The 24,888-nt window shown below is 38.0% G+C and overlaps 1 protein-coding gene across 1 annotated transcript in view; it reads left to right on the forward strand.

Annotated features, from left to right (window-relative positions):
- FGD6 (FYVE, RhoGEF and PH domain containing 6) overlaps positions 1–23,563 on the forward strand; it is a 110,627-nt gene extending 87,064 nt beyond the window's left edge. The window contains exons 10-21 of the mRNA XM_060165307.1: positions 1,883–1,941; positions 2,025–2,096; positions 2,813–2,881; positions 3,418–3,501; positions 4,325–4,404; positions 10,322–10,424; positions 10,909–11,055; positions 11,891–11,993; positions 13,736–13,863; positions 19,798–19,926; positions 20,559–20,707; positions 23,187–23,563. Coding sequence (XP_060021290.1) covers positions 1,883–1,941; positions 2,025–2,096; positions 2,813–2,881; positions 3,418–3,501; positions 4,325–4,404; positions 10,322–10,424; positions 10,909–11,055; positions 11,891–11,993; positions 13,736–13,863; positions 19,798–19,926; positions 20,559–20,707; positions 23,187–23,223 — 1,160 coding nt within the window. The 3' untranslated portion in view covers positions 23,224–23,563. The remainder of the gene's footprint in view (positions 1–1,882; positions 1,942–2,024; positions 2,097–2,812; positions 2,882–3,417; positions 3,502–4,324; positions 4,405–10,321; positions 10,425–10,908; positions 11,056–11,890; positions 11,994–13,735; positions 13,864–19,797; positions 19,927–20,558; positions 20,708–23,186) is intronic.
- Positions 23,564–24,888: the final 1,325 nt, after the last annotated feature.

A 24,888-nucleotide genomic window follows, 5' to 3' on the forward strand; every position in this document is an offset into this window, starting at 1 on the left:
GAGTCTATGATACCCGTCAGATAAAGAACAAAGCAGATAGCTTTAAAGTAAGGATGCACTTAGCAGTATAGAATCATTTGGAAGACGGAGGAAAGTGTGAGGATTGAAGAGGCAGAGCTTTGCTTAGAGGGAAGTAGAACCAGAGATGAGTTGATGAGAGATGGTGGACGAGAGGAAGAGTGGGCATTCCAGGTCAGAGTCTGTCTCATGAAGATAAATATCTTAGACAGATTTTAGCAGATCGGGCCTCAAGAAAACATCTGTCCCAGGGCTTCTGCCTTCAAGGAAAGTGAGTTATTAGCTCCATTTTGCAGGAAAAACAAATACAGGGCCAGAAATTAAGGAGCTTGTTTAAAGAAAATTACACACTTCAGCAAAGACATGGCTTAGGATAAGCAGTGAACAGTGATGTGCACTGTATGGCCAGAGGCAATGCAGTAAAGTGATGAGATTGCCCAAAGGTGAGGGAAAATGAGACTAATATACCTTTGGAAGATAAGCAGAAGAGTTAAAGGAACAGAGTCACCAGGGCCTCTTAAAGGGATGATATGAGGAAAGTAGAATTGCAGAATGGATGGGGGAGGTCAGAGCTTGGAGGCCAGGTGACCAAATAGCAGCAGCTTTATTACTTCATCCATTCATTAAATTTTAAAGCTTTTATCCCTGTCCGCTGGAGGTTCAAGCAGGCCAGAAAGCGGGGAATGTGTCCAGGGTCACCTCTTGAATATCTGCCATGATGAGTGCCAGACACAGTAAATTCTGATATGTGGTTTGAGTCTCTATAAGGAAATACAGCTTTCCTTTAATAATGGTGATAATAATACATTTAAAGACTATAGAAACCTCCAGGGTTGGTACGAGAAAGAGTATCCCTTGGTAGGTATAGTAGCTGGACCAAAACACCTCAAACCCTTTCTGGAAATTGATTTTTTTTTTTAATAGTCCTTTTAGTGACGATTACTGTCATTGCCACACCAGCCTCAGAAGGGCATGCTTCCTTCTTTAACACTCTTACCAGTTTTTCTCAATCGTAGGGCTTCTGTCATACCAGATAACCGTCTTTGTGTGGATTTCTAATTAGCATTGCAGGATGTTTAACATCCCTGGCTCCTACCCATTAAAGGCCAGTGGACCTTCCCAGTCATTGTGACAACCGAAAATTATCTTATACATGTCCAAGTGTCCCTAGGGGAACACTACTGTCTTGAATTGAGAACAACTGTAGCCCAAAAAGAGACAAAGTACAGACTTTTTCCTTCATATCTAGTTATGAAGATGACAAGACTGAAGCATTCAAAAACATTTAATAAAGGCAAGAGGTTAATAAAAAGAATAAAACACAGGTGAAGCTAAATAACCCAACTCACAAAATAATGTATGTAATTTCCTAAGGTCTAGTATGCTTCCTTGTGGCATTTCTTCCCTCTTGGGATCAGACTAAGAGAAGGCAGCTAAGCCCTGACCCTCTTAAATAGCTGGTCCTCATAATTCTGGTTTCCTATCCCAGGATCCTTCTCTCCCAAGGCAGTTTATCCTGGAATGGTCCTCAGCTTCCAGGTAAAATCCTATTCATCCTTGTAAACTTCAACAGAATAATCAACTCTCAGCACAAAACAACCCTGATGTTCATACTATTGATACACATGGTCTGTAATGTATCTTTAGAGTCTTTCTTTGGCTCATTGTTTCATAAGTACTGTTTTTCCTTGGTTTTGTTCTCATCGAACCGCATCGCCTATATTTCTGCCCACTCACAGTTAACTGATCTCCTGCAGTGGTCCGTGGCTGTGAACTAGCCGTCTTGTTGTCTGGAGTTGCTCAGTGTTGCAATTCAATGGTAATGATAGTGATTGAATGCCCCTTCTGTTCCTACTTATTTTAGATGCCCTTGCCGTTGTTATAGAGGTAGCCAACCACGCCAATGACACCATGAAGCAAGGAGTAAGTATCTTCATTTCAACGGCTGCTGTACTGTTGAACCTGGGAGCCCGTGCCTTCATATGCTGTGCATTCTCTTTCTGTAGGACAACTTTCAGAAACTTATGCAAATTCAGTACAGCTTAAATGGACACCATGAAATAGTTCAGCCTGGACGGGTAAGTGTTTTAGACTGCATTTTGCAAACTTAATACAATGGATTTAGGCACCGTTTGTAGCTATTTTCATTTGAGTTATGAAAATAGGTTATTTGTTATTGTTACTCTTCAGTGACCCAATCTGGATCAACTAAGTTCATTCTATCCTTTCAAAACATTCATTATTTAAGTCATTGTGACAAGAAGTCCAATTCAATTAGGAGAACGGCAAGGGACCCCACAGAGTATCTGATCAAATAGGATCATTTTATTGTGTAATACTAGCTGACCTCACACAGCTTTAAAGACAATTTCAATTAAAATCTTTAATGTAAGAGAAGATTATGAGGGGAGGGAGAAAATTGGTATTTTGATGTTCTTCATAGAGCACAAAAGTGACTGAGGGAATGAATTCAGGGAAATTACAAAGTGCAATTGTCAGGATGTTGGCTATGCCTCAAGATCAAGTACACACTCAGTCAATTACATTTCAAACCATATGGTACCCCTGGGCTCAGTATTGGAGTTATGAAACTCTGCTGGCTTATCCAATTCCTAAATGACTTACAGGGTTTAAAAAGAAGCCATGGCTGTAAAAAGTTACAAGGAAACTATGTCTGCCCAGCCTCCACACAAAATAATTCTGGGGAACGAAGGTCGAAAAGGAAATTACATGTATATGTATATTGTAGTTGTGTTGGGAGGGTACTAAATGGATGTTTGTTTGGATGAATCAGGTTTTTCTCAAAGAAGGAATTCTCATGAAGCTATCTCGGAAAGTCATGCAGCCCCGAATGTTTTTCCTGGTAAGTGGCCACGTGTGTTTCTGTTGAGCCCGAGGCAGGGATAATTGCTTAATGAAAGGAGACGGTTGTTCAGGACAGATAAGATTGGCACATTCAGACAGCAGTTTTAGTAGGATCTTTGACTGGCTGGATTGCTTGTTTGCATGTCAAGTATAGGAAACAAAGTCTTGTATGATACATAACTAGAAATTCACTTCCTTTTTGAATTTAGTTTATTTCATCTCTGATTTGGAAAAATTGATTCAATCAGTGATTTGTTTTGGCAGATTATAATACCTTAGGTGGGATTTAGAATTTAGAAAACGTTAAATCTGTTACAGAACTTGGAAAGAAAGCACATTTTCTAGAAGTTGCCTTCTAGTAATATTCTAATAGAACATTCTAGGTGGTTCTGGTTTTATAAGCAGAATATAAGTATTATATTCAGAGTTTTAAACAAAGAGGTAATATTGTTCCTTTATTCCTGTATCTTACCAATATCTTTGTAGCTGAAATTTGTTGCTTTACTTCGTCCTATGAAATGTTTCTACTTTCAGTTTAATGATGCTCTGTTGTATACAACACCGGTGCAGTCCGGGATGTACAAACTGAACAACATGCTCTCGTTGGCAGGAATGAAGGTCTGTGCATCTGTTAGAAGATATATATATATATATATTTTTTTTTTTTTTGCAGAAGATATTTTTTTACCCAAATGTATTTAGAGAAAAAGCCCTAAGATAATCATCTTCTCATATCCCTATTTCTTCTCTTACCATGTGTTACTGTTCATTTATTCATTTTTGTAGTTACTTGTTCCCTCATACATTAATTGAGTCATAAGATATTGAGAACTACTATACTGAGAACTACTATAAACAAAATGTGTTATCGGTTTAGTGAAAAATATAAAGATGAATTGAAGCATGATTCTTTTGTCTCCACCTCTACTCCAATCCCTCCAGGAGTTTAGCAACTAGTTGGGAAGCTAATACGCTGCATATCAATACCTATAAAATAGATAGTAATACATATCACTATAAAGGCACAGTTAAAGTTTGTGGGAGCTCAGAAAATAAAGAACGTGCAGCTTTTGGTGGGACATGGTAGAGGGATTGGTGGTAGTTAGGAAGAGGGAGACTTGAGGAAGTCTTTTTGGAGGAAGAGCCAAGAGCCTTACAGAATTGGTCACATTTGGCCTCACTGAGATGTAGGGAAAGGCATTCTAGGTACAGGGAATAGTGTGAGCAAAGCCCTGACGGTGGGGAAGTTGGGCCTTCATGTATGTGGGTATTTAAATTCATCTGGAGCACAGAGCAGATGAGGGAGAGTGATGGTAGATCAAGCTGGATATAAAGGCTGGGGGTGGCTGTCAGCAGTGGGGGCATTGGGCAATTTTAGCTATGCTTCAGCAGTGAGGTTTTCAATTGGATGAGTCTGCTCAATCATTTTGTTTTCTTCCAGGTCAGAAAACCCACCCAAGAGGCATATCAGAATGAACTAAAGATTGAAAGTGTAGAACGTTCCTTCATACTCTCAGCCAGGTAAATTTTAAAAATGTATAGGTGAACATTTGTCAGTACTGCAGAGTCAAACATTTTCCAGCAGTTTTCACATTTAGGTTAACTAGTAAACTTATTTTTTTTCCTTTCTTTTCTCTCCTAATACCATGCAGTTTACTCTTGATTTACCATGTAGGTGGGTTGTCTAAGGGCTGATGCAATAGTGTGCTAGAAGTACAAAGACTAAAATGTTCCTCTGAATGGAATAATAATGACGAAAAGTGCTTTGCTGATCATTTTTTTAAAGTGGTTATTTCAAGTCATTTTACAGTGATACGTAATGTTTTTAAAACCATCTATTGCTTTATAGTTTACTAGGAAGTTTTCGTGTAGCATTCAGAGGTCATAACAAATCTACTGAGGTAGGTGTCATAAAAAGGAGGAAGACTAAGTTACAGAAAAATTGAGTTGCTTTCTTAAGGATGCATAGCTGGCAAAGTCAGGATACAGGTAGAAACTTTCTGCTTTTAAATCTGTTGTTATTATGACATACCACATTGCCTCAAATCAGAACCTACAGTGACATATGTGTAAGTCAAAATATATTACCATAAATGTAAATCAAGTACTGAGGAAACCTGGGGCTGTGTGACTCATACACGCGTATTATTCAGTTTTGGCTGAGTGGTAGAAGTGCATGTGTGGGAGGATTTGACTGGTGAAGGGAGAGCCGCCAACAGCCACAGCTTGCTCCATTGCTGAATCTGCATAACAAGTCTGAGCGGCTCTCAGATCTCACCTTTGACATAATAAAAATAGAGCAAACATTGATGTAGCGCTTACTTTGTGCCAGGGACTACTATCCTAAGCACTTTCTGTGTATTAATTCATCAAATCTTCACAATAACCTTTTAAGGTAAGTTACTACTATTATACCCATTTTATGGTGAAAAAAGCCAACCAGCTGTTAAGTAGCAGAGCAGTGGAGCTGAAATTTGAATCTGACACTAAAATTCATGCTTTTAACCATTCTGATTTGCCTATGTCTGTGGATGTCAAGGACTCAGACCAAATGTGCTAACTTCCCAAATCGGACCGCAAGAGCATCTCCCTGGGTCGTGTCACTCTTCTGAAATGGAATGGCCACTGCTGCCTGACACCAAATCTCAGGATGACAGGAGAAGACAAATTCCTGTATTCAGGGTTTCTCTAGTGCTTCCCAGCTACCAGCGAAAACAAGCAGAGTTCCGTCAAGGGAGGGGGCACCTGAAGCATCCTCCAGATCAGTATTTAGAAAGTGAAAGTAGGGGAATTCCCTGGCGGCCCAGTGGTTAGGACTCCGCGCTTCCACTGTAGGGGGCATGGGTTTGATCCCTGGTCATGGAATGAGTATCCCATACGTCCAAAAAAAAAAGTAAATGCTTGATCACCTGGAACTATACCCTTTTCTTTCTTTCTTGAGTTTGAACAAAAGTGCAAAGAACATCAAGTCCCTGTACATCAGGCTCCTGGCAAATACTTAAGCCTGGTTCTTAAAATCAAGAGTTATTTTCAAAGATCCGAAGAGGACATGCCTATAGGGAAGTTAAGTTTTCAGTTGCACTTAAGTTTTCTAACTAAAATAGGATTTTATAAAAACAAAATTCTGTTTATTAAAAATTAAACAATTCAGGAAATGATGGTTGATCTTTCTTTCTTTGGTTGCCTATCAGGTAAATATCTGGATGTTGAGTGTTTTTTCAGATGGGCCTCCTAGACCTTAGTAAGATCATTGGATTTTTAAGTATGATGGGAAACCATCCAAAGGTTTTAAGCTAAGAATTGGTGTGACCTCATTTTTATTTTTAAAAGCACACACTGTCTGCCTTGTAGAAGTAGACCACCAGAGACTAGAGTAGAAGTTGGAAGACCAGGTAGGAGGTTGTAGATGGTGATGTCTGGGCTATAGCTGTAAGAAATGGTTCAATCAGGTAGAGCCAGTCAGGATGGAGTGAATGTGGGGTATGCAGGAGAATGATAAAAATGGAAAGTTGTTGATAAAAGAAAAGTAAATTTCCACAGGAGGGTTAAGGTGGCATGCAAGAAAGGGAACAAACACATACTAAATGCCACCCATATGCCAGGCTCTCCTTCTGAATTCCCCCAACCACACTGAGGTACTGTGTAACAGGTAAAAAAGGGATGGAGGCCTCTTGTGATCTTGCTCCTATCTGCCTCACCAGCCTGATCTCCATTCACTCTCCGTGTCACCAACCCCACCAAAGCATGGCATGTTCCATCAGCATGGATCTGCTAATGATTCTCCATGCATGCCAGCCTGCTTCACATCCTTCTTCCTTGCACAGGTGGCTGCCTCCACCTAGAATGCATCCCTTTGTTCAAGAAGTAACATGGAGCGTCTACCCTGGGCCAGGCATTTTGCTAGGCATCAGGATACAGTGGACAATGAAAAGGGCCTTTCCTTCCCTGAGCTTACAGTCCATTAGGAAAGACATACACTTAGCAAGTATTACCACCGTCAATTATCAGGGAGATTAAGTAGTATACAGGGAAACTACCAGGTGCTATGAGGCTGTAAAACAAGGGATCTTAAATTAGATTTGGTGGAAAAAGGGCAGTTAGGGGTAGCTTCCCTAAAGTCCTGTGTCCATTGAGTTAAGAAGGATAAGTAGGTGTTGGATAGCTAGGCAGAGAGAAAAGGAGGAGGCTCCTGGCCATTAGGAACAGTGTGTACAAAGGCCCTGAGGTGGAAAGGGACATGGTGTATTCAAAGAACTAAAAGGCCAGTGTGTCATGAACATAGCAAATGAGAGGGAGAGTGACCCAAGATAAACCTGGAGGGCCAGGGAGAAAGATTATGCAGAACCGTCTTGTGGATTTTGGTCTTTAGCCTAAGAGCCACAGGAAACCACTGAAAGGTTTCTACAAGGGAATGATGTGATCGTTTGGGCATTTTTTAAAAGAATATCTGGTTGCTCTGTGGAGGATGGTTTGGGAGGGGAACTGAAGGAGACGAGTAATGGGACAGAGAGAGGCAGAAGGAGTGAGTCTCCAGCCTGTACAGCGTATTGGATTGCTGTGATAAGGAAAACTGGGAAAGGTGCAGCTTTAGGAGAAAAATCAGGAATTTAGGTTCAGATGTGCATATTGAATGTGTGGTGCCTATAAATCATCAAAATGGGGTCATCAAGGAGGCAGTTGATGTCAGGAGCTGGATGTCAGAAGGAAGACTGGACTAGAGGCATATCCTGAGGAGTCATCAGCCTCGAGATGATGACCAAAGCTAGGAGACTGGCTGAGGGTGCACAGGGAGACCACAGAGTTCCCTGTCAAATACCTGTAGTTGTTCCAATAGCACCTTAGTCATCACCTCTGCAAAGCCTTCCCTGCTACCCAAATAAGGTAATTAACTACTTCTGTGTTACTTATCTATCTTACATTTATTATATCATATGGTCATTTTTACCTGACTTTATGTCTCACGTCAATTAGATGTGAGCCCTTGCAAGTGAAGTGTACTTTGTGTGCCCAGTTCATGGCGTAGTACCTGGCCCATAGAAGGCTCCCAGTAAATGTTACTCAAATAAACTGAAGTGATGTGGCCTTTGGACCTCAGAGTTGCATCCCACAGTTAAAACAAGAAGTACATAGTGTGGCAAGGTCTAACACACCAGAAATCTCTTCTGTTGGAGAGTTTTTCCCTTAGAAATTATTTCCATTCATTGGGGAAATGGTGCTTGTTTAATGCAAATTTGCTATCTGGTAATGTCCACATTCCATAAAGAAAAGAATACTTGGCTTAACTGTGTTTTTCTGTGAGGAAGATGCTGATTCTTCTACTAGCCATGTCACAAAGGCAGAGCTAGAACGTCTCCACTCGATGCTGTAGGCAAGTGTGTGTGGTCTATGAGAAATGTGTTATCAGCTGATAAACATTGTTTTTGCAGAACCCCACACAAGAGAGAGCCAGGAATGATTAAATGAAAGAACAGCATATGTGACATGATTTGCACAGTCGAGTCACATTCCACGTGCTCCCAGGGCTCCAGAAAAATCACACGGCAATCCTCAAATTAGCCATCTGCCTCTTGACTTTCTGTTACTTTTTCCAGTGAGAAGTTGGGGAGGGAGAGAGGGCAGGGGAGACAGTAATATTTTATGAATGTTTACTTGGAACCTGAGCCTGTGTTCTCATAGCGTAGTCCTTCAGAGAACAGGAACAGAGGCCAGAGGTGACATGGTGGTGAAGGGTTCCATCCTTAGCCACACTTGGATCTGATACCAAGTCACCATTTAGTACAGAGCCTGTTATCTAAAGCAAATTATCTAACAGTTCAAATCCTCACATGGCTTTTCGGTAAATGGTGATGGTGTGTGACGTTGGGATTGGGGGAATGGGGTGTAAGATCCAATGTATATTCCATGGGGTACCTCTGAGGATGAGAAGTGATGATATTTGCAAAGAAAGCATTCAGCATAGTTGGCTGATACGTAGTAAATGTTAAATCAGTGGCAGCTAGTTGGGGCAGCGATGATAGAATAGTAGAGGTAACTGAGGCAGGTTTTGTTTGGTTTAGAGAGAGAGGGGCTGTTCTATTTTATTTTGGTTTTGGTATATAATGAAACTTTGATAAATATACTAGTTTTAAAATTTTATTTGTAAACTGGATATCTTCCTTTTAACATCCATATGAGTGCATTTTCTAAAAGGCACTGAAGCCATTTAGTACGAAGATACATTTCTGAGAATGATTATTGTGGGGAAGGTGAGTGGTTTTTAAAGTTAGCTCCTTGACCTGCTCTGGATTCATCAAAATAGGCCTATTTGTATCATTTTTTGTGATGGAATTTTTCATTTTAGAGTCATTATTTAAAAGTTAAAATATACTTAAAATTAGAGTGAATAATACAATGAAACTGCATACTCAGTCACCCAGACTCAAAAATTACCAAGATTCTGCCACAAATTTTCCTGTTTTCTAAAGTACTTCAAAACAAATTGCAAATATCCGGTCATTTTACTCCTACCTACTTTAGTATATGCTTCTCTTAAAAAAAGGAACGTGCACATTTTCTTATACAATCACATTCCCATTATTATGATGGGTTTTATCATGATAGAGATTTAAATTTATTATTAAATTCTGTCTCTCTACAAACACACACATACACACACAATACCTAAAATGTGCCTCTCCCTCTTGAGTATGCAAAACAAAATGGGCGATACCAGTGATGATTCTGAGTTACCATAGAATTTTTTTTAGAGGGAGGTGTGGTTGCAAAAACAGAGAACAAGAATGTGTTTTTCTGAGCAGGCTTTCCCCCTATTTCGCCCATTTCCATCTACATTCGAGTCGCATAGCTCCTGATGAACTGAGGGTTAAGAACAGAAAATGTGATGGGCCGAATAGGTAGAGGAACCCTAACAACCACTGAAGGCTATTTCCCTTATTAACCACTCCTTCAACATCTATTTATGACACCAAAAATATGTTTCCTTTACTCCAGTGCCCTTTCTAGAATATTTAGTAACCTAAAAATATTTAGTATTCTGTGCTGTAAATTTGGATTTGAAACTTGATTTCTTGGAATATTTTTAAATTCTAGGATTATATCTCAGGAAACTCCTTGGTTATATAAATAATCATAACTATTAATTGCATGAATAGCCCTTAAACCAAACAAAAATACCTCCAAATTTAGGAGACTTCAAAAGCCATTCAGTAGAAAGCGGTATTTTTGGAAAGAAAAAAAGCATTGTGTTTGCTAAAATGCCGTGTGTTCTCTAATGCCTGCTCTGATTATTTGTGCACGTAAACCTCAGAATTGTTGCCTGTGACTAGCATTGTTGGAGGGTGGTGGAATCTGTTGCCATGGCAGAAGGAAAAGACGTAAGAAAAAGGCAAAGAATAAAAGCTGACATCTGGTTGATAGAACTTTCTTTTGCCCCCAACAGTTCTGCCCCAGAAAGGGATGAATGGCTAGAAGCAATTTCCAGGTCAATAGAAGAGTATGCCAAGAAAAGAATCACATTCTGTCCCAGTAGGAGTCTTGATGAGGTATTGTCTTTTCCTTCTTATGTTTTTGCAGTGCATTTCAAATAGTTTTTACCTTAAAGAAACTTTTCCCAGGGGTTTAGAAAAGCAACATGTGTTTCACAGAAGGATTGGAGGTGTGTGCGTAATTTCAGAGCTAAATATTCATTCTGTTAATGTCTACCTACAAGTCTGTGATAGCATATAGTGCATTCATATTTTTTCTAGTTATAAAACCTCATTGTAGAAAATACAATATAGTTTAAGGAAGAAACTAATTGGCTGTTATTGCACTACTTCAGGCATCTTTTAAAGTTAATTTTGCACTAGAGGATTGTTGGAATGTAGCTAATCTTAATATCCTAATAACATGAAAAATATGATAGCTCATATTTCATCCACATCCTTAATGATACCATCAGCATTGTGAGCTGCCAGTCCAAATAAAAAGGCTTGATGCTGTAGCAGGCAGTGTGCATAGAGATAATCAGAAGTCGTTCTTCCACAGGCCGACTCAGAAAATAAAGACGAAGTTAGTCCTCTTGGATCCAAGGCTCCCATCTGGATTCCTGATACCAGAGCTACGATGTGTATGATCTGCACAAGTGAATTTACTCTGACCTGGAGACGACATCACTGTCGGGCCTGTGGAAAGGTTAGAGAGGATCACACTCACCTCCCTTGTGATTTTCAATAGCTCTAAGCTGTACATAACGAAGAAGTATGTTTCTCCTTGTAAACCATTGGGGGTCGGGGGAGACACTGAATCGTAGGTGGTACCTCCTCTACATATTTAGGCACAAGGCAATCTTATTAGGGAACTTAGCTCTTCCTAGCCCAAGATTACTTCAGAATGTCAATAATAGATCATGTTCATTTTTTTAAAAACTAATAAATTCAAATTAAATAGATGCTCACATTTACAGATAATTATTGAAACTGCATTTATCTAAATACTAAGTTCTTAGTAGGAGGAGACTTTCAGTGTTGAAGTTATCACTAGTGATGTTTCTGAGTCTTCGTGATGTTATTAGTAAAATGAGCATTGTAACAATGACATCAGAGAGTTACTATAAAGATTTTAATGGGTCTTATTTAGACAGCATTTAATCTGGCCCAGACACTGGGAAGAGGCACAGCAGAGGTGTTCATAGTTGCAGCAGTGACGATGACAATGACGATGACGACGAAGATGATAAATACAGCTAACACAGGAATTCCTACGCACCGGGCACTGTTCTAAACATTTTGCACATGTTAACTCCTTTAGTATATTATTATCTGTAGTAAGCACTCAGTAATAATCTGTGGCCTCTTCAAGTGTGGTATTGTGTGTGAGTTCCCTACATGCCTGAGCTCCACTGAATTTTTATTCAGACTCAGTGACTATGAAACGGTTTTGAAAACTAGACAGAACTATAAATTGTAACATAACTGATGGTTTAGATACAAAGGTTATTCTAAATGAAATAATTCCAATGTGTTTTCAGATTGTATGCCAAGCTTGTTCATCAAATAAATATGGATTAGATTACCTGAAAAATCAACCAGCAAGAGTATGTGAACATTGTTTCCAAGAACTGCAGAAATTAGGTAATATATAAGTAAAGATTTAATTGAAAATTCCATTATTCCCCAGATACTTTCAGACAACCTTCTGAAAGAATCATCTTAGGCACATTAGCAATGTGCCTACTTCTAGCAATGTGGTACTTCTCTCAAAATATTAAGTATCTTGCTTTCTTAACTTAGTGAAGCTTTCTTAACTCATATTTTGTGGTAATTCCAAGAAAGGTTGGACTGAAACTTATTTTTACTCTGAAAACGGTTTTGCTGAGGATCCTGATTGTAGAAATGTAATCACAGGATAAAATGCTTGGAGTAGTTACAGGGGAACTTTAACTTCCAAATAATTTTCAAGTTTCTAGTTTCACAACTGTGTGCTCATTACAAATCATTTTTATCGTATTCGTAAAGTAATTCTCTATGGAAACATACTAGGTGGCACTTTGTTAGCCTTATTCTAATCACTTGGACTGATGTAGTGAGGTTTTATTTTACATCTAAATGTGCGGCTTTTTGCCAACTACAAAATGATAAATCAAATCTGCCTGTTCGTTATTTGCAAGTATCCATCCCTACAGTTAAGGTGAATGCAGTTCAGGTCTATATTTTGGGACGAGATCCTGAAACTTAAAGGATCTAAATTTTTAAAAGATTATCCTTCATGTTGATGAAGAATAGCTTTTCATCATCAATGAGAATATCTAAATGAATATAACTAGATGACATGCCATTTCAGAATCCATATATTTAGAGAGGAATCGTTTGTTATTATCTGTATACATTTTCCAAAAAGACATGTCCACCTAATCTTTTGCCACCCTTATGTTCCTCCCTTTGTTCTCCGGGTATATAATATAGGCTCAAACATTCAAAATTCATTTTTGAATACTCCTCCCTCATCACACACACCCATTTGGTCAGTAAATCTTGTCAAATTTATGTTTGAAAAGCCTGTCTTGCTCTTGAATTCTTTATCCACCTCAGCCTTAACAAAGCCTTCATTATCTTTCATGTGGACTACTGTCCTAACTTCCTAACAGGTTTTTCTGCTGCAAATCCTTCCTCTTTGCTACTGCCAGATTTATTTTTCTAAATTCAGTCTGCTCGTGTTACTTCCCAGCCCAAAAGGCCTTTCTTTGATTTCCCACTGCCTAAAAGACAGTCCTTAGAACCAGCCATTTTTTTCCCAGCCTCACCTCCAAATAGATGAACTAATTTCATATCTGTGTGCTTTTGCTTATGCTGACTTGTCTTCATGGACTGTTCTCCTTCCGCTTTTTAGCTTGGCAAACTCCTACTTATACCTTAATGCTAACTCAAAACTCTCATTTTCCCAGCTTTCCTTGAACCTCTGCAGTGAAAATTAATTACTTCCTCATCTTGTCTTACAGTCCCTTTTCTAGCATTTTGTTCATTGTAATATTATTTGGTCATGTATCTAGATACTAAATGATGTTGTCAGTTTGGGTTTTTTTAAAAGTCAGGAGGGAAATTTTTTCAATTTTTTTTAAAGTTGGTAGTACATAAACATGTTTCAGAATTCTTAAGGCACAAAAGGTCAATCCGTTCGTATGGCTTGCAGTTGAACAAGTATAAAATCATAGACAGTGGGAAGTCTTCCTCCCACTCAGCTTCCAGCCTGGGGAAGTGTCATAAGTTTCCTAAGTATCCTTCCGTGGATATTTATGCAACAATGTTTATTGATTTGGATTAAATTGAATTGCAGAATGCTTACCATTGGTTATATAAGTGTACCTGATTTGTTTTAGATCACCAGCACTCTCCTAAGATTGGATCTCCTGGAAATCACAAATCTCCTTCAAGCACCTTATCATCAGTCTTACATAGTATTCCATCAGGGAGGAAACAGAAAAAAATCCCAGCTGCTCTCAAAGAAGTAAGTGTTTCCATTAGACTTGCAACCTGATAGAGGCTGAATTATTCATACACTTATAATACACTATTTTTCTTTCATAAAGGAAGACGTCATTTCCCAGCACTGTTAAGACATGCATTTTAATACTGGTGATGGATGTGGTTGAGGCCTCACGATCTCGCTTGATCTCCCTTATGACCTGAGTCATTTAGAAAATGCCTGTTGAAAGGTTTGGAGAACATTTTATAGCAATGATAGAAAGGAAAGATAACTTGGACACGTGTGAATTTTTAAAATTACTTTGAGGAGACCCCTTCCTTTCTCCTTTGAGGAGAGGGAAGAAGTCTATAGAATATTTGGGGCATTTTATTAGCATTTACTCATCTGCATGGCTTGTTTTTTATAGGCATTAGTTGGTTATATACAGCTGATATCACTGATAGTATGTTGTTCTTCCTTTAACTTAAAAGAAAAAAATTTTAAGTGATAATAGACTATAGAGTTAGACCTGCCACTGGAGTAAATCCACGGGCATCAAAGATATCCTATCCCAGTTCCTCAAATTCAGGTGTTCAGTCAGCCAGTGTCAAGAATTCAGACAGTCCTGCCTTTCTGGTCACTCTTATTTTGATTTTTATTAATTAGTTCTACCCATGCTAGTTTTGTGGCCAGGAGAGTAGTTTTAAATTCTGTTCTCTTGCTTGGTTGCTGTGGAGGTCTTCTATCATGGAAGAGCAAACAGCTCTAAAAATTTGACCAGGATCATGTTTCTCATGTAAAGTTGAGTGTATTTCATCGTGGCCATTGAAACACTAGGAAGTGATTTATAGCCAGTCTCATGATATAGTAAAAATAGGACTTACATACAGTTCCATTTGCCAAGTTTCATGTGGAACTGGGTAAGCCAACTGAGTGAATACCCCTGAACTGTATTTCTTCCATCACACAGTTCCTGAATCTAAATGTACATTCAAAAACCTTAAGGTTCTTAACCAACCGAGTTAAGTTCTCTGTAATTTTTCACCTCTCCATGCTGATGTCACATTTTATAAATATAATTCTTATCTGTGCTCCCCTCTTTAGTCGAAACTCCACAGCACTGGCTACCAAAACTCGTTATGGTCTGTAGACTAGACTCAACCTAATTCCAATCCTTTTTTGTACATCTTTCCACCCAGCCACACAAACAGGCCTTCCTGGCTGCAGCCATTTCTCCCTTGGCTCCACTGGTTCTCAAAGCATCCTCCAGAGCGGCAGCAGCACCGCCTGGGAACTTATAGAAATGCAGATTCCTGGGCCCACCCACACTGTATGGAATCAGAAACTTTAACCTGCATTCTTGGTGATTCAGATATATGTGTACTAAAGTTTGAGGGCCATTGCCTTGCTCCTTTGTGGTCACACGGGGAAATTTATCCAGTTAAGTGCTATAAAAGTCAAAGTAGTCTCCTCAGAAAGCTGTGTTTTTTTGTCTTTTTTTAAAAAACTGAGGTGAAATTCACATAACATATAATTAACCATTTTAAAATATACAATTTAGTAGTATTTGGTGTATTCACAGCGATGTGTAACTGCCATATTGCTCCAATTTCAAAACTTTTTCATCACCTCATAAGAATACCCTGTATCTGCTAAGTAATCAGTCCCCACTACCCCCTCCCTCCAACCCCCCTCCATCCAACCTATTCTGGATCTATCATATAAAAGGAGTCATACAATATATGACCCTTGTGTCTGGCTTCTTTCACTTAGCACAGTGTTTTTGAGGTTCATCTAAGTTATAGCATGTATCAGCACTTTGTTTCTTTTTATGTCTGCATAGTACTCCTTTTTATGTATGTACTACAACTTAGCCATTCATCGGTTGATGGACACTTGGGTTGTTTCCACCTTTTGGCTATTGTGAATAATGCTCCTATAAACATTTGTGTGCAGATTTCCATGTGGACTTATGTTTCCATTTGTCTTGGTTATATACCTAGGAGTGAAATTTCTTGATCATACAGTAATTCTGTGTTTAACTTTTTGAGGAATTAGGAAGTTGTGTTCTTATTCTAGTGATGTTCAGTACATTTTTAGAAATTCCTCTTTTTTAGAATTACATACATTCAAAGCCTCAGCACCCTCAGTAATGGCGGGCTGCGTCTCTTGAGTTGGATTTCATTTATTTTTTATTTTTAAAAATTTATTTATTTAATTTATTTATTTTTGGCTGCTTTGGTTCTTCGTTGCTGTGCATGGCTTTCTCTAGTTGCTGCAAGCGGGGGCTACTCTTTGGTGCGGTGCGCGGGCTTCTCATAGCGGTGGCTTCTATTGTTGCAGAACACGGGCTCTAGGCACGCGGGCTTCAGTAGTTGTGGCTCATGGGCTAACTAATTGTGGCTCGTGGGCTCTAGGGCGCAGGCTCAGTAGTTGTGGCACACGGGCTTAGTTGCTCTGCGGCATGTGGGATCTTCCCAGACCAGTGCTCAAAACCGTATCCCCTGCATTGGCAGGCGGATTCTTAACCACTGCACCACCAGGGAAACCCATTTATTTTTTAAATAAATCATTGGAAGGAAAGTTTTGTGAATCAATTAGGTGATTAAGCTGGTTAACACCAATTTTGCTTTTAAAAAGATAATAGAGGACTATGTATGACTATTCAGTATTGGGATTAATCTTTTATGGCTAATAAATTAATTGTAAAATATTCCAAAAGAGTAATGTACAAAATATTTTGGGCAATGATAGTAACACTTAACATAAGTACATAGTGGGTATCCCAATGTGACTACATTTTAAGAGAAAACTGCTTTGAATGTAAACATTTTCTTTTTTTTTTTTTTTTTTTACGGTATGCGGGCCTCTCACTGTTGTGGCCTCTCCCGTTGCGGAGCACAGGCTCCGGACGTGCAGGCTCAGTGGCCATGGCTCACGGGCCCAGCCGCTCCGCAACATGTGGGATCCTTCCGGACCGGGGCACGAACCCATGTCCCCTGCATCGGCAGGCGGACTCTCAACCACTGCGCCACCAGGGAAGCCCGAATGTAAACATTTTAGTTTTTTTTTTTTAAATTACTTAGTAGTCTTATACAGGGATGTCATTTCTATATACAAATTTACTTGCACTTGAGAGATATTTCTAATTTAACATTAGATATAAATTTTCCACTTGGGACTTCTCTGGCAGTCCAGTGGTTAAGACTCCACGCTCCCAATGCAGGGGGCACGGGTTCGATCCCTGGTCAGGGAACTAAGATGCCACATGCCACCCGGCGTGGCCAATAAATAAATAAATAAAATTTCCACTAAACAATGTATCATCCTTTTTATGAAATGTATAAGAAATTAATACAATTACTACATGATTAAAGATATACTTTAAAATTCATAGACCACATCCCTATTAGTCTTCTATTGCTTTGTACAAAATTACCACAAATGTAGTGGCTTAAAACAACACACATTTATTATCTCAGGAGCTTAGATGGGATCTCTTTAGGGCGGCAGTCAAGGTGTTGGCCAGCGTTGAGTTCTCATCTGGAGGCTGACTAGGGAAAGATCTACCCTGCTCCTAGGGGCTGCCCTTAGCTCCTTGCCACGTGGGCCTCCCCAAACGTCTGCTTACTTCTCCAAAGCCAGCATGGTAGAAAGTCTCTAGAGCCAGTCTGCTAGCAAGATAGAGTCTTATGTAATGTAATATAATCATGGGAGTGATAGCCCATCACCTTCACCATATTCTGTTGGTTAGGAGCAGTCACAGGTCCTGCCCACACTGGAGGGGAGGAGATGCTACAACAGCCTGATTCTCAGTGGGAAGCCACCTTGGGAGTCTGTTCACCATACCACCAATAAGGCAGTTCCTAAACTTGGCTTTTATATCTCTATTTTTCCTATATTTAAAAAGAGAAAAGTTTCAACTGCCATATTATAATCACTGAAGGCTTAGTGTCTTTTACCTAGAGATTGAAACACTTTCAGCCTTTTATGAAGCAAAACAAGCTTCTTTGCTTTTAGACCAAAATTTGGGGAGCAGAAACTGATCCTTAAAGTCACCATTAAGGGACTTCCGTCGTAGTCCAGTGGTTAAGAATTTGCCTTCCAATAGAGGGGACTTGGGTTCGATCCCTGGTCAGGGAACAAAGATCGCACATGTCGTGGGACAACTAAGCCCGCATGCCACAACTACAGAGCCCACATGCTCTGGAGCCCAAGAGCCACAACTAGAGAAAAGCCCGAGTGCTGCAACGAAGAGCCCTCATGCGCCAACGAAAGATCCTGCGTGCCGCAATAAGACCCGACACAGCCAAAAATAATAAATAAATAAATAAATAGTTTTTTTTAAAAAAATCACCATTAATAGTAGAATTTTCTGGGAATTCCCTGGTGGTCCAGTGGTTAGGACTCTGTGCTTTCACTGCCAGGGCCCGGGTTTGATCCCTGGTTAGGAAACTAAGATCCCGCAAGCCATGCAGGCATGGCCAAAAAAAAAAAAAAGAATTTTCTATTTACTTTTTTATTGATAAAGTTTTTAGAAATCCAGAAAGTTACTTCAGGAACTGAGTTAAAGGTTTAAGTAATTTTCCCTAACACCCAAAATAAGAGGAGCAATAAAGAATATATACTGTCCCAAAATACAGCTTTAAAAAGGCATTTTTCTGGAGTGGGTGTGGAGAAAAGGGAACCCTCTTGCACTGTTGGTGGGAATGTAAATTGATACAGCCACTATGGAGGACAGTATGGAGGTTCCTTAAAAAACTAAAAATAGAACTACCATATGACCCAGCAATCCCACTACTGGGCATATACCCTGAGAAAACCATAATTCAAAAAGAGTCGTGTACCACAATGTTCATTGCAGCTCTATTTACAATAGCCAGGACATGGAAGCAGCACATATATACAATGGAATATTTCTCAGCCATAAAAAGAAACGAAATTATTTGTACTGAGGTGGATGGACCTAGAGTCTGTCATACAGAGTGAAGTAAGTCAGAAAGAGAAAAACAAATGCCGTATGCTAACACATATATATGGAATCTAAAAAAAAAGGTTATGAAGAACCTAGGGGCAGGAGAGGAATGAAGACGCAGACGTAGAAAATGGACTTGACATGGGGAGTGGGAAGGGTAAGCTGGGACGAAGTGAGAGGAGAGTGGCATGGACATATATACACTACCAAATGTAAAATAGATAGCTAGTAGGAAGCAGCCACATAGCACAGCAAGATCAGCTCAGTGCTTTGTGACCACTTAGAGGGGTGGGAGGGAGATGCAAGAGGGAGGAGATATGGGGATATATGTATATGTATAGCTGATTCACTTTGTTGTACAGCAGAAACTAACACAATACTGTAAAGCGGGGCTTCCCTGGTGGCGCAGTGGTTGAGAGTCCGCCTGTCGATGCAGGGGAGATGGGTTCGTGTCCCGGTCCGGGAAGATCCCACATGCCGCGGAGCGGCTGGGCCCGTGAACCATGGCTGCTGAGCCTGTGTGTCCAGAGCCCGTGCTCCGCAATGGGAGAGGCCACAACAGTGAGAGGGCCGCGTACCGCAAAAAAAAAAAAAAAAAAAAAAATACTGTGAAGCAATTATACTCCAATAAAGATGTTAAAAAATAAAGTGAATGGATCTTAAAAAAAAAATAAAAGGCATTTTTGACATGTGGAATTATTATTCATCTTCTGGCAACCGAGAAAATACAGGTGAACCCGCAAAGAAACACATACATGCAAGCACAGTTAAACCAGGTAAAATTCTGGAATTGCTTCTAAAAGGAAGGATTTTATGCTCATGGCATGGCAGTATTCAATTTGTACAGTAGCTGATTTTGAAAATAAACAATTTCATTCTGAAACATGATATTCTTATTATGGTTATTGCTTTCAGCACCAATGATCAAAAGCAACTTTGTGATTTTAAATTTTGTTTTTGTATGAAAACTATTAAACTCTGTGTGGGGTTTGCTTACCTAGGTATCAGCGAACACAGAAGATTCTTCTATGAGTGGCTACTTGTACAGATCAAAGGGCAATAAAAAACCTTGGAAACACTTGTGGTTTGTTATAAAAAATAAAGTGCTATATACGTATGCTGCAAGTGAGGTAAGATCTGAAATCTAAACGTGAATAATTTGAGGGTCTTGTTTTATAATGCTACCTGGAAATAATTACAATGTTTGCCTAATTTATTTGTTTTGTCTCTGTTTTTTGTTTTACTTTGCTTTGGGAGGGGGGAGATGTTGCTGTTATTTTTGACATGAACAGTGTCCTTGTTTTGTATCTAAAGAGCTCTCTTACTCAGAAATGTTAGGAATTTTCCATAGTGTTAAAATGTAAGTTTGGGGAGTGTCATGTGACTACTGACTACTTCACTAAAGGCAGAGGTTCGGTGGGACTGGGGTATATCACCTTTCTGAGCTACATTTTCTACATCCATAAAATGAAAGTAATATAATTACTTACCTCCTGTGGTTGTAGAGAAATAATGTGAAATTCAGTGGATATGAACACGCTGAAAACTGTCTGGCACAGTGTCTGGCTCATGGTGTAGGTGGGGCAGGGGTGTCCCAATAAATATCATTGAATAAATGAAAGGTGAATAAGTTGCTAGAATTACCATTGTTTTATATATATGTATTTGAAATTAAGTTAGAGTTATATAGATCAAGAGTTTGCAGATCTGAATTTTGTATCAACTTAGAAACCCATCTCCTTTTGTGTCTTTGTAAATTTAGGATGTGGCAGCTTTGGAGAGTCAACCTTTACTAGGATTCACTGTCACTCAAGTCAAAGATGAGAATTCAGAGTCAAGAGTGTTTCAGTTACTGCACAAAAACATGTTATTTTATGTATTCAAAGCAGATGATGCTCACTCGGCTCAGAAGTAAGTAATTTAGACATATTTTTCTTTCATACATTAGATTTCAAGTTGTTACTTTAACTGATTGATTTTTAAAATAACCTACTTCCATGCATGGAAACAACGAAGAATTTAAATCAGACGTACAATTTAGAAAGAATTTAACGTATTCAAACTCTTTAGAATTGTTTTAAAGACAGGCAAGAGTATCTGGAATATTTTCAGGAGGCAGAGAGGAAAAGAAAACAGGTAGTTCTGTCCAAAATATTTTGTGTACACATGACCTTCAAGGAAGCAGCATGATTCTCCTCTGCTGAAAGGAAGGGAAGCTGAGGTTATTTGACCTCTCCTCCAATGAGGTTAAGAATCTTCTCTTGAAACATTCTGGGACTTTGGCAATCCAATGATTCAATTGTGCCATGGAACAGCAGGGGTTTAAACAGCTGCTTGCTGACTTACTCCTTTGGGGAAAAGGTCAAACACATTAAGAGGCTCCCATGCTGTTCCCAATGACTGAGTAGAAAGAAATGGATATCATTTTAGGTGGAAAAGGCTGAAATAGTCTCTTCAAAATTCCAACAAGAATATTTATTTAGATGTCATGAGATTGCTTAACATAGAGAAGCATATCTCTGTGAAACTGAGGTCCTTTCTGAACAAAACAATTCAGTTCGCCTCCCTTTCACCTGATTTTCATTTTGGCCTCACAAATATACATTTTGTTTTCACTAAGAGGTGCTCATGTTTTCTCAATAGGCTTTAAAAGTGCATGCAGATCAAAAAGAATACTTTAAATAAGCCAGGCTTGTCATTTCTTTAGGTAGTTAAAATTAATGTACCAGAATTACATATGTTCCTGAATAATAATCAGGTACTTTTGAGTACTGAAGAATATTTTTAAATTATGACACACTATTTTTTCTTTAAAAAATAGTTACTTGGGTAAAATAGTAATTGCCCTAAAATTCTGTTGGATATTATATTTCTCATCATTTTTACCTGAATTCATCATCAAGCTGATAAGCTTTTTTTTTTTTTTTATATCTTTATTGGGGTATAATTGCTTTACAATTGTGTGTTAGTTTCTGCTTTATAAGCTGATAAGCTTTTGAATATATATCTTTATGTCATTAAGTTGACAAGATAGAAAGCCCTTCAAGACAGAGCTGAATGTAGTTGGGTGAAGGGTATGAGCTTACTTGTTATTTAGAATTAATACAGGCTAATTTATAAATTTCTCTTTAGGTTAATATCATATGCGTTGCTGTATTTAGAATACATTATACATTATATTATAGAATTATAGAATATTAAAATTATAGAATTATAAATTATAGAATATTATATAGAATACATAGAATATTAAATTTATAGAATATTATAGAATAGAATATTATAGAATTATAGAATATTAAATATTATAGAATATTATAAAATATTATTATAGAATATTAAAATGTGTTACAGAATATTATAATTATAGAATATTAAAATTATAGAATATTAAAATGTGTTATATAGAATATTAAACACATTATAGAATATTATAGAATATTAAAATGTGTTAATTTTAATGGAAACTTTTGACTTTTAAAAAGCCTTTTTATTATGGTATAAATTATATGCCATTTGCATTTAAAAATTTTTTTTAATTCCATCCTTAAAATGTGAGGTAAATCTGCTACGGGCTACTTTTACTAACTACATTGAATGATTTCAAGTGTTCATGGTAAGTTTAGAAGCCATTACACTACTGGGGAGGTACAAAGAAACTACCTCCAAGTGTCTTCTGAATAATTGTAGCTGTGTATATTGTCAAATAAAACTTTTGAGGCAAAAGAATTTTAGAAAGACTTCTATGAAAGTGAGACACTTTTATATTGCATGCAAACTTTAGATCAACTGGGAGTAGACTACTAGATGCTAGATTCCCTTTCACTGAAAATATTAGAATAGGTCTGGACTACAGATGCCCAAGGAGTCTCTGGTTGGTAGAATTAAGAGATGAGGAGACAGGGACAGAGCTAGTATTCCCAAAGGCAGAAAGGGGGTTGAAATAAAGGCCTCTGCAGGTATATCCACTTCCAAAATCAATTAAATGGGATCAGTAGAACTTCATAGAGCCTATACATGAAATGGCCCCTTCCTCATGCTTCAAAGAAATAAGAGATGCACAGGAATTCCCTGGTGGTCCAGTGGTTAGGACTCGGCGCTTTCACTGTCAGGGCCCGGGCTGTATCCCTGGTTAGGGAACTGAGATCCTGCAAGTTGTGTGGTGTGGCCAAAAAAGAGAAAGAAGTAAGAGATGCACTTTTCAGGCCAAAGTTTCGTCCAAATTACCAAATAAAGGGTAGTTCTATACATACAGAATTCTCATTTGCTATAAGAAAGATCTTAAATATACTTGTTAGAGTAATTGGATCCACAGGCACAGCTATTATCTATACTGTCTTAACATATATTGGATGATTGTATTTTAAAATCTAACAAATTTCTCTTATAGGTGGATAGAAGCATTTCAAGAAGGCACAATATTGTAGCTGTATTTGTTTCATCTCTTGTGTGATTCCAAAAGGGTGGAATTTCATCAGAATAGAGTAAATGCAGTACAAAAATTTTATATAAGTGAACACTGCCAGGATAAATCCAACCAAAATCTTCATCAAAGAAATTATTTTGTTAGGTATAAGGTAATTTTTATAAAATGTTTGTTTTTCATGTATGTTATTTATTAAAAATTTGATGTTTACTTAATGGTCAGAGTTATTTCTGAGACTCACACTGAATTCTAAAGTACCTAGCTGTTTGTGACACAGTCCATACTGTTTTCTCAGTGTGTTTTACAGTGTTACTTTGTAACATTCTCACTAGTGGTAAGTCTTTGTAAATAAAAAACACACATCAAGGAGCAAATTTCCATGCAGTGTTTGGTTTGGAAATTATGATTATAAAACAGCTGGTGAAAAAAACACATGTCTTTGAATCAGTAAATTTAGATGAATTTTTGTATCTTTTAATGGAAAAACACATGGCCAATTTCTACCTCAGTAACTATGAAATGAAATTCCAGTAAATTATCAAAAGTATTTCTACTGTTATGTACCTCTTTTGGTATGAGATAATGTTACATCATCAACGAATTATAGCAAAGGGATAGAATCTGAATTTTCATCTAACTCAACAATGAGTAGGAAAAAGGATGTTTCCATTTGCAGGGGAGCACAAATAATCAACTCTATGGCCTTTACGTTAAGTCTAATCTTTTTTTAAAAAACTACCATTTCAACACAAACATAAGTGTATTATTTCTTTAAAAAGCAAAATATGGCAAGCATTATATTACATGATGTCCCTTGCTATTGTAAGTATTCTGAGTCCAAGTCAATGGTGGTATTTGTATCTAAAAAAACGTTACATTTTCTATAATATTGTGATTTTTTAAATGAACTGGAATTATCATATCAAAAAACACAAATTCAAAGCCAGTATTAGCGGAAATTGTATAGTATCATTTTTTAAAGTTTTTTTAATACCACTTTGTGTTATGTCCTCTCTGGTAATTAAAAAAGTATATTTTTCTTTAACCAACTGTCAGCGTACCTCATTAGGAAGGGTTTATATTCCTAATTTTGGTTCACATACTGTTTAACATATGAACTACTTTATGTATAAAATTGATTAGCAGAAGTAAAATGAAATTAACACTATGATTAAAGTCATTCCTGATGTTCAAAATATACATTTATTGACTGAGCTTAAACTAAATATAAATTATCTTAAAAGGCAAGGTTATCCATAGAATATTTCATTAAAGGGCAAAATAAATTTCCCTTCTGCTTTTATATAAAGGATTTCCTAACTCAGTATTATATTTATGATTGCCAAGAGAATTACTCAGTGCCTTCTGAATGAAGCCTTCTGAATGTTTGTTGCAGCACCAGGGTATCTACTAGACCTAGAGTTGGCTGCTGCAGTTTTTTGGGTATTGCTTGCTGTGGAATCACTTTGAATCCTCTTGCAACCTCACATAAAATCCTCGCATGCTATCTCCCAAATCTTTTTGTCACTGTAGGTAAATTAACACTTCTTTGCAGCTCATTAATTTTAACCAAGATAGCATAAATAAGGCTTCCATGTTAAATCCCTGCAGTTTTTAGTGTGTCCTTTTTGGAGACCAAGGTTATGCCTTATACAGTGTTTCCTTC

Source organism: Lagenorhynchus albirostris, chromosome 11 (assembly GCF_949774975.1).
Source record: "Lagenorhynchus albirostris chromosome 11, mLagAlb1.1, whole genome shotgun sequence".
Lineage (NCBI taxonomy): Eukaryota > Metazoa > Chordata > Mammalia > Artiodactyla > Delphinidae > Lagenorhynchus > Lagenorhynchus albirostris.